The sequence below is a fragment of the Capricornis sumatraensis genome, chromosome 9 (genome assembly GCF_032405125.1).
Source record: "Capricornis sumatraensis isolate serow.1 chromosome 9, serow.2, whole genome shotgun sequence".
Lineage (NCBI taxonomy): Eukaryota > Metazoa > Chordata > Mammalia > Artiodactyla > Bovidae > Capricornis > Capricornis sumatraensis.
In genome coordinates, this window is record NC_091077.1 from 10,962,966 (window position 1) to 10,973,645 (window position 10,680).

Consider the following 10,680-nt stretch of genomic DNA (forward strand, 5'->3'; position numbering starts at 1 on the left):
CCAAATGCAGTCATCAGGAACATGGATGGAGAGGAAAAGTTCAAATGTGAGCAGCTGTAGTTTTGGTTCCTCTGAAAGCTCCAGAAGAAGGAATTTTGAAATTTGTGTATTATTCACTGGTTCCATGTGGTGGAGGTGACTAACAGGAAAAATAAATAACATGACTAATTTTTACAACTGACATAATTCACATAGCTAAAACTATTTAGCTCTTTAGAAATCAATGTTAATATTTTATTTACAGGTAAGTTCTCTTTGAGGGCATACTCCATTTCATTTCTGACTAGGAATATTTGTCCCATTCTGAAAATATTTCCAGAAGTCATATATTCTAGAGATTTAATGAGAAATTGTTTCATATTTTTGAGAAATATAAATTGTGTGCCAACTGTTTCAAGTACATGCAGGCAATAAGTAGAGAGTGGTGGAAAACAAATCTCCCACCATCCAAGGATGATGAGAGATGATGCGCAAATAAAATATTATATGTCAGCTGGTGTCAAATGTTATAAAGAAAACAAAGCCAGATATAAAGAAGAGAGTTGTAGGAGGTATTATTTTGTACTGAGGGTTCAGGCAGGGTCAGAAAGCAAGGTGATAATTGAACAGATAGCTAAGAAAGAGAGAAGGATCTAGTTTGACATCAGAAGTGTGTGCCTGGCCACTGCAAAGTTAACTGAAGAAGATGCTCATTACACATGTTCAGATCCAAACAAGGAAGCCAGTGGGGCAGAGGAATAAGCTAGACAAGGATTGATTAGAGATGGTGTCAGGGGTACTGAGGAACAAGGTGGCCTCCCCACTACAGGTGAACCTTCAGTCCACAGAGAATCACTCCTCCTGTGTTGTTCCCAGCATTTTATGAATTTAATCATAAAAGCTTCCCATGATTTTATCAGATCCACTTCATACCATCTGTTGATTGAATTCTGGCTTCTGTGTTGTAAATCATCTTAATGTGTGAGTCCAGGTGCCTCAAAGAACTGCTTTCATTTCCCAAGGCTCAGGCACACACACACACACACACACACACACACACACACACACACATGCAACGTTGTCCTCCTAGGTTGTGTTACTGCCATGCATTCCTCACCCAGATCCAACCTCCTTAGGCCACGATTAGTTACAACTCAAGCTAGTCAGATCAGATTATCTTTCTCATGAAGGATTTGTTAAATGGTACCTAGAAATTCCAGTTTATAAGTTTTCCATGGAAATAAACCTGGAAATAAACTTGGAGTTCCATTTTGGTATGGCTGATTTCTGCTTTTTATTTAAAGAAATATACAAAGTGTGAGAGAGAGGAATGGAATGGACATATGAATATCAGGAGAAAATATCCAGTAAATGCAAACAGCTTTTGATGCGATGCAATGAATAAAATCTCCTCTTGGTTTGTCAACATTCCAAGTCCAAAGATATCTCCCTGATGTCCAGAAGGAAACAATAAAGAAAAACATATTTTTGCTAAGGACACAAACAGTGATATCTTTATGATGTGAAAGACTTTACAGTTTGAATATCACAAGAGGAAAACATGCAAATGGGATAAGCTATCATTTCAACACCGGAAATACATAGAACACAACGAAGGCCAAAGACTTCTTTTTCCTGAGGTTTTTCCCTATTTGTCCACTCCTGTTAATGAATAAAATCTTTAGACTTACTGTTTGCATCTACTGGAAGCATTTTATGACTTCCATTCCTTTTAATTGGGCTACCATTATTACCATTTAATTGTCAACACTGAGACTTGCATTTCCCAGCACAATGTTCACTTTATTTTTAGATTGTAAACAAATACATTAATATTAAGGAAGCCAGCAGACAGCTAATCTCTGGCCTCTGTCAGGCATATGTTCCTGGCTTCCCTCCTCTCTGCTTCTCTCCCTGCAGTGTCTGTGGAGCTCGGAGACTCACCTGGAAGCAGATTCAGAGAGAAGGCTTTCCCTATGGAAGTCAAAACTCCTCCCTAAAAGATTGATGAGGCAGACCAAATTTTTGTTCCCAAACAGGACAACAGGAACAGATGAAGCACTGACCTCTCAGCCAGATGTATGACTGCAAAAGCAAGGACCACATCCTGTCCAACCAAAGTGGCACAGGCTGAGGGACTGCAACAGAAGAGATATTTAGAGCTTCCATGTTAGCTCATTAGACATGTTTTCCTCTCGTTACTCTAACCTCTATGTACATGATTTCCCTTGGAGACAGTGGTCTGGACAGAATGAATTTTTTTCCTGCTAATTCTCTGTTCCTAAGAGACTGCTTTATAAGATAAATTAAATTTTCATTATTGCTTCTCTTTTAACTCTTCTTCTTCCAAAGCTCTAATTCTCACAGAATCTCATCACATCCCTACATTCAAAATTTCTCAAACATATGATATTAAGAGTTTGTCTTGACTAGGTCATATGGGTCTTCAAAGCTTTGAATTATGGCAAGGACACAATCACTGAAATCTCTAAAAATGACTCTTCCCCTGTTCAAAAAGAGGGATAAATTGCTTTTTTTAGTGTAAAACCGTAGGTATTATAATCCCTAGGTTCATGATAGCTTTCCCAAGACAATTAAGAATGTACTACCTATATTAGAGTGGACTCATTGGAAAAGACTCTGATGCTGGGAGGGATTAGGGGCAGGAGGAGAAGGGGACAACAGAGGATGAGATGGCTGGATGGCATCACTGACTCGATGGATGTGAGTCTGAGTGAACTCCGGGAGTTGGTGATGGACAGGGAGGCCTGGCGTGCTGCAATTCATGGGGTCGCAAAGAGTCAGACACAACTGAGCGACTGAACTGAACTGAACCTATATTAGAAATTGAGAACTGACATGTTTTACAGCATTATAAAACACTTGTATTTAATTGTAAGAGGGATATTTAGACATTGTTGTGTCCAATAAGCTCACTTGGCATATTATCCTTGACCCAAGGATCGAGCTTATGTCTCTTAAGTCTCCTGCATTGACAGGCAGTTTCTTTACCACTAGTGCCACCTGGGAAGCCCCAGCATATTATAGAAATTGTCAAACATAATTTTAAAAACAGTGAATTGTATGAAGTAGTACTTTAACGAACTCCATTCTCCATTATCAAAATGAGACTATGAAGGACTTAATATTCTACTTAATGGCATAAACCAAGTAAGGGCTGGAGTCTGGATTGGAATCTCTTAGTTCTAGAACTCTGGATAGTGATTCTCAACCAAGGGAGATTTTGCCCCTGGGAATACTTGACAATATCTGGAGGGATTCTAGTAATCTCCCATAGACCACGGAACAACGTGCAATACAAATAATTAGCCTGTGCAAGGCAAGAGTAAGAACGTGAGAAATCCTTTTCAGACCAGAACATCCATAGATTCATTTGGCATACAAATCACCAAGATTTGTGGTTCAAGTACAAATTCTGATTCATCAGGTCTCTAGTGAGTCCAAGGACTGCATTTCTAATGAGCTCCCAGGAGTAGCTGATGCTACTGTGCCTAGTCTGGGGATCACATTCGATAGCAAGGCTATGGTCCTGTGTTAGAGTCAGGTATACACAGGGTTAGTCTTCTCACCAAGAATCTTTTATGTACATAAGTTTGAAAACAAGTTCTTCACTCACTCATAGGAAAAAAAGTGTTAGTTGTTCAGTCATGTCCAGTCATGTCCTGTAGCCTGCCAGGCTCCTCCATCCATAGGATTTCCCAGGCAACAAAAATGGAGTGGGTAGCCATTTTCTTCTCCAGGGGATCTTCCCAAACCAGGGATTGAACCCAGGTCTTCTGCATTGCAGGCAGATTCTTTACCACTGAGCCACCAGAGTGGGAGTCGCTTATAGGTGATTATACATAATTTGTCATCATAAACACATCAACCACTGCTTGACCTTAATGAAAACAAGACTTTCACATGGACACCAAAACTGATACTTCATTGAAAAGATATAGAGCATGAAAATAAAATATTTTGCTTAGTAATAAAAAATGTAGTTTAACTTTTCATCCTTTTGACATTTTTCCTCTGACTCAAAGGCCATATTAAGTGAAGGTACTCAAACATGTGCTGTTGTGTAGACTTCACTTGGAAACCTGTAGTGGATTATCATTTGTCAGTAAGGTAGGCACTGTGGACAATGCTGAATAAGAGAACAGGATCCCAAAGAAGAATAAGACTGGATAATCACCTATAAAACACATTGTAGGTTCAAGTCTCCATTTTCAAGGACAGTTATGGCAGTGATTTTCAAAAGAATGTGGTACACAAAATAAAAAGCTGTAGTCTCAGATATCCTCTCTTATAAGATCATATCAAATACCTTGGCTAATAATAAAAATAGTTTTCCCACAGTAGTCCTATTGTTTACTACAATCTTTCGGTAGCACAAAAGCAAAAATATTGGGGATGATATATGTCATCTGAGCAGAAATTATTCTTAAGAAATCCATGCTGCCTTATGAAATAAATAAGCATTCAGTTCAGTTCATTTCAGTTCAGTCACTCAGTCGTGTCCGACTCTTTGCGACCCCATGAATCACAGCACGCCAGGCCTCCCTGTCCATCACCAACTCCCGGAGTTCACTCAGACTCACATCCATCGAGTCAGTGATGCCATCCAGCCATCTCATCCTCTGTCGTCCCCTTCTCCTCCTGCCCCCAATCCCTCCCAGCATCAGAGTCTTTTCCAATGAGTCAACTCTTCACATGAGGTGGCCAAAGTACTGAAGTTTTAGCTTCAGCATCATTCCTTCCAAAGAAATTCCAGGGCTGATCTCTTTCAGACTGGACTGGTTGGATCTCCTTGCAGTCCAAGGGACTCTTAACAGTCTTCTCCAACACCACAGTTCAAAAGCATCAATTTTTCAGCACTCATCTTTCTTCACAGTCCAACTCTCACATCCATACATAACCACAGGAAAAACCATAGCCTTGACTAGACGGACCTTAGTTGGCAAAGTAATGTCTCTGCTTCTGAATATGCTATCTAGGTTGGTCATAATGTTTCTTCCAAGGAGTAAGCATCTTTTAATTTCATGGCTTCAGTCACCATCTGCAGTGATTTTGGAGCCCAAAAAAATAAAGTCTGACACTGTTTCCACTGTTTCCCCATCTATTTCCCATGAAGTGATGGAACCAGATGCCATGATCTTTGTATTCTGAATGTTGAGATTTAAGCCAGCTTTGTCACTCTCCACTTTCATCAAGAGGCTTTTTAGTTCCTCTTCACTTTCTGCCATAAGGGTGGTGTCATCTGCATATCTGAGGTTATGGATATTTCTCCCGGCAATCTTCATTCCAGATTGTGCTTCTTCCAGCCCAGCGTTTCTCATTATGTACTCTGCATAGAAGTTAAATAAGCAGGGTGACAATATACAGCCTTGACATACTCCTTTTCCTATTTGGAACTAGTCTGTTGTTCCATGAGATATTTTAAATCAAGTTTGGAAAGCTTTGAGAAAGTAGAAAATGACAGAAGGGGAAAATTGTTTATAAATCAGACAGAGAAGAAAACAGAAATGTGAATTACTTCAATGATATAAAGAAGTTGAATCAAAGAAATGAAAATTCAGGAAATAAAGACAGAACAATTCTATGTTCACACTCTGATCAAAGAATATTAAATTCTGGCTCAAATGCTTTGCAGTTTGCTAAAAATGAGGACTTCTTTAACCCTATGACAATTAATCCTTCTATTACTGCCATCCCAAAGAATCTTTTCAAGGCTTTCTTTATATCTTCATACCTTAGACTAAGAGGAAATGGTTCAGCACAGGTGTAACCACAGTGAACATCACTGAGGCTGTTGCACTTGACTGTGAGCTATGGATACGAGCAGAGCAAAGGTACAGTTCTAGACTGTTAGAGTAAATAAGGAGAAAACTGAGAGGTGAGACACACAGATGGGTGCATACTTGTGCAATAAGTCACTTCAGTCATGTCTGGTTCTTTGCAACCCTATGGACTGTAGCCTACCAGGCTTCTCTGTTCATGGGATTCTCTAGACAAGAATACTGGAGTAGGTTGCCATTTCCTTCTCCAAGGGATCTTCCTGACTGAGGGATCAAACCTGTATCTCTTAAGTCTCCAGCATTGGCAGGCAGGTTCTTTACCACTAGCGCCACCTGGGGAAATCTTAGAGTATGAGTAAATGATCATAAGAGATCACCACCCATGAATACAGCTTCAAAATATATCCCTATGTCATTAAGAAATAATGACATATTATTAATGTCATTATAATTGATAAGTTGGACCATCTGTTATATTCCACCTGTTATTTATTCTCTATTCTGGGAAAGATCTCAGCTATTATTTCTTTAAATAGCATCTTTTCTTTCTCTCGCACTCTCTTTTCCTTCCAAGATACTCAATATACTTCTTACCTTTTCTAATGGAGTCCTGTAATTCTTGTAGAGTCTCTTCATTAAAAAAAGAAAAGCAGTTCTCTTATTCCTAAATTATTCTACCTTTGAGGTCACTATTTCTCTTCACCATATGATCTGCTCAACTTTTAGTGCTTTCTAATACATCTTTCAGCTCATTTATAGATTTCTTCAACTCCAGTATGTCTATTTGGTTATGTTTAAGAGTTTTCATCTCTTTGAAAATTGTTTCTTATTTTCATTTTTTAATTTATGACTTTAAGTGTTTTTGTGAGTGTTCCTATAGCTTCCTGAGTTTCTCCATGACACTATTTGAGTTTTCCACTGGCTTGATCACAGTCTTCTATGGTGTTAAGATTGGTTTCTGGAAAATTGTCATTTTCCTTGTGTGATTCTGTGTTACTGCGGTTTTTCATGGTGCCCAATGAGTAGCTCCTCTGGCAGTGCGTTTGAAATAACAAACACCTTTTTCATTTAGGTAAAGGTCTGTTCATTTCCGATTCTAACAATTCAGCCAACATGTAACAAGAGTCCTTTCTGTATTTTTCAGTTAGGTGACACAGTAACACAAGTCTTTGTTTCTTTTACCTGAGTTGCATTTATTGAAGTAGGAAATGCAACCCACTCCAGTATTCTTGCCTGGAAAATTCCATGGACAGAAGAGCCTGGAGGGCTGCAGTCCAGGAGGAGGCAAAGAGTTGGACATGACTGAGTGAGCACTCATACACTCACTCATTTGGCTATTTTTTAAGAAACTTTTTTTTTTTTTTTTGTCCTTCACTGCCCCTAGCAGAGGTGTTGCTTGGTGCATTGTCATCACTGCTGTTGCCTCCGGGGTCACTGGCACCTTGGTGCTGCTAATGTCCCTGATGTGGCTGACAGCTCTGCTTAGGGAACCATGATAGTGGGCAATTTTGCATCATCCAGGGTCACCTGGTTCAGGGTCCCACCAGCACTGCTGCCTGGTTCCCTTTGGTTGTAGATAATGCTGCATCTGGAAGGCCAGGTTCACTGCGCCACCTCCACTGGTGCTTCCAGGTGCTGTGGGTCTATGGACTCAGCTGCCTCCACCATTGGGCTGGGACCGGGGGCACTGCCTCTTGCTGTTTCCCCCTAGATGCACTTCTTCTGTGTGTTCTAATCAACCCAATTTACCATGTAAAATTGTATGATTCTCTGGACTCCTGGTTATTGGATAGGTGAATATTTGCTGAGTTATGGAAGTCTGATTAATCAGAGATAGAAAGGGAGAGACAAAGGGAGTGTCTTGTGCTACCATGATGCTGATGTCATCAAAGATAGATTTTATTTTTTTATAAACTGTGAGATTGACATATATATATACATATGGGATTAACTATCATATATTGGTGAAGGGGAGAGACAAAGGGAGTGTCTTGTGCTACCATGATGCTGATGTCATCAACGATAGATTTATTTTTTTATAAACTGTGAGATTGACATATATATACATATGGGATTAACTATCATATATTGGTGAAGAAAGACATCCAGTATAACAGTATACAACATCATGGTTGAGACTTTAGAATTACAATGTAGAAAATGACAGGTGAGTATAGATTCATGAGGAGCCAAACAGAGATCAGGATAACCACACACTATACAAACTCATTTGTTAATAAGTGTTATATTAAAGCATCTACCACAAAAATGAGTTATTATGCAGCAATAGCTAGCTGATCAAAAATAAAAGTGAACAGAACTGAAGACAATTATATTAATTGACTTCTTCTCAACTACCCAATTATTCTGATATTTAAAGGTAGCATTCATGATTACTCTGTCTTTAAATTTTATTTCAGGTAACTATATTAAAAACTGGTACATTAAGTTTCCTCTCCAGATAAGCAGGAAAAGATGAAAAGTGTGCTTGTTTGCGCTAAACATGTCACCTTGAATCACATGACTGAATAGGCATTTCAGTCCTCCAGTGAGCCATCCTTTGGTCATGTATATATTTTGATATACAAAGTTCACTCTGAACAACACAGTAGTGAAGGGCACTGACCTTCTGTGCAGTAAAAAAATCTAAATATAATTTTATAGTCAGCTCTCTGTATCCACAGCTCCATATCTGAATGTTCAATGTAACCTATTAAAAGTTATTTAAAATACCTTAGTTGTCAACTTTACTTTAAACAAAAATGAGTAATGAAACTAATAACTATTGTTTAGAAAAATAAGAGAAAAATTACTTGTAATGACATATGTCATTTGAGAATAAATTTTTCTTAAGAAACTCAGTCTTCTCATGAAGTACATGAGTATTTCCAAATATTGCTTATCCAAATGTAGGAAAATTTTGAAGTAAAATACAAATAAAAAGCCTATGTATCAGGCTGAGGAGTAAGCTTAACAAATCAATACATGGAATTATTTTAATGAAAATTCCAGGGAACAATGAAAAGAAGCAAATTTGATTCTGCAATGATCAAAGAATCACAATTTCTGATTCTGAGGCTTTGAGTCATGCCATCAAGGTCACTTCATTTCCCCCAGCAGAGTTGGCCTTTTCTACCTAGTATTTCATAGAATCTCTTCAGAGCCCCCTTTATGTCTTTATTCCTTAGACTGTAGATAAAGGGGTTCAGCATGGGTGTGACCACTGTGTACATCACTGAAGCTGCTGCACCTGATCTTGAACTGTGGGGAGCAGCAGGGTTAAGGTGCACTCCTAGGACAGAACAATAAAATAAAAAGACAACTGAGAGGTGAGATGCACAGGTGGAAAATGCTTTATACTTTCCCTCAGCTGATGAGATTCCACATATGCAAGAAACTATTTTAGAGTAAGAGTAAAGTATCCCAGCTAAAGGACCACCACCCAGCAAGGTAGCTGCAAAATACAATACCATGTCATTAAGAAAGGTGTCAGAACAGGCAAGTTGTAAGACTTGATTGAGTTCACAGAAAAAGTGGGGTATTTTGAAGTCTGCACAGAAGGACAATCGCAACACCATTAACTTCTGTAACAAGGAGTACGTGACACCCACGATCCAAGATATCAGAACCAGGAGACCGCAGAGTCGGGGGCTCATGATGACCATATAGTGCAGTGGGTGACAGATGGCCACAAACCGGTCATAGGCCATCACAGCCAGGAGAAAGTCATCTAAACTTGCAAAGAGTATGTAAAAGTACATCTGGATGATGCAGCCTTCAAAGGTGATCAATTTGTTCTGTGTCTGGATATTCCACAGCATCTTTGGGACGGTGGTGGAAGAGAAGCTAATGTCTACAAAGGACAGGTTGGAGAGGAAGAAGTACATGGGGGTGTGGAGGTGGGAGTCTGAGATGGTGGCCAGGATGATAAGCAGGTTTCCAAACACAGTGATCAGGTACATGGACAGAAAAAGTCCAAATACGAGGGGCTGCAGCTCAGGTCCCTCTGAAAATTCCATGAGAAGAAATTCTGAAACTTCTGAAATATTTTGTGGTTCCATGCCTTGTAGGTAACTACCAAGATATAGAATAGTAATTGATTAACTTTTAGACAAGCAAGCATTAGCAACCTAGCATGCATGCATGTCCAGTCACTTCCGTCATGTCCGACTCTTTGCGATTCCATGAACTGTGGCCTGCAAGGCTCCTCTGTCCATGGAATTCTCCTGGCAAGAATATTGAAGTGGATTGTCATTTCCTTCTCCAAGGGATCTTCCCGATGCAGGGATCTAACCCGTATCTTTTACATCTCCTTCACTGGCAGGCAAGTTGTTTACCATTAGCGTCAACCTAACATAAATGCTCTTACTTACATTTCACAGTCAAGACATTAACTTCAATAAGTATCAGTAGGGGGTGAGGCAAAGTCCTTCCTCATTTTTCTTATATGGCATCTTTTCTTTGTTATTCATGTTCTTTGAGCTTTGATCGCTCCTTTATAGGTTCAGTGGGCACACTACTTCTGGTTCTGTTCTTTTACCAGCATTCAAAACCCTCCCTAGACCATACTCTATAAATCATATATATGCCTTGATTATTCATCCTCTTACACTGAATAACTTTTTTCATATGATTTTCTCATTTGTCACACATGTATTTATTTTACTATAAAATTTCAGTTCAGTCGCTCAGTCATGTGAGACTCTTTGTGACCCCATGGACTGCAGCATGCCAGGCCTCCCTGTCCATCACCAACTCCCAGAATATACTCAAACTCATGTCCATTGAATCGGTGATGCCATCCAACCATCTCATCCTCTGCTGTCCCCTTCTCCTCCTGCCTTCAATCTTTCCCAGCATCAGGGTCTTTTCAAATGAGTCAGTTCTTCATATCAGGTGG

At 39.4% G+C, this 10,680-nt stretch overlaps 1 protein-coding gene across 1 annotated transcript; it reads right to left on the reverse strand.

Annotated features, from left to right (window-relative positions):
• Positions 1-8,884: 8,884 nt before the first annotated feature.
• On the reverse strand, positions 8,885-9,862 carry LOC138086008 (olfactory receptor-like protein OLF4). Its single transcript, XM_068980726.1, has one exon. The coding sequence runs from the start codon at positions 9,839-9,841 to the stop codon at positions 8,885-8,887; it is 957 nt and encodes a 318-aa protein (XP_068836827.1). The 5' UTR covers positions 9,842-9,862.
• Between the last annotated feature and the right edge of the window lie 818 nt (positions 9,863-10,680).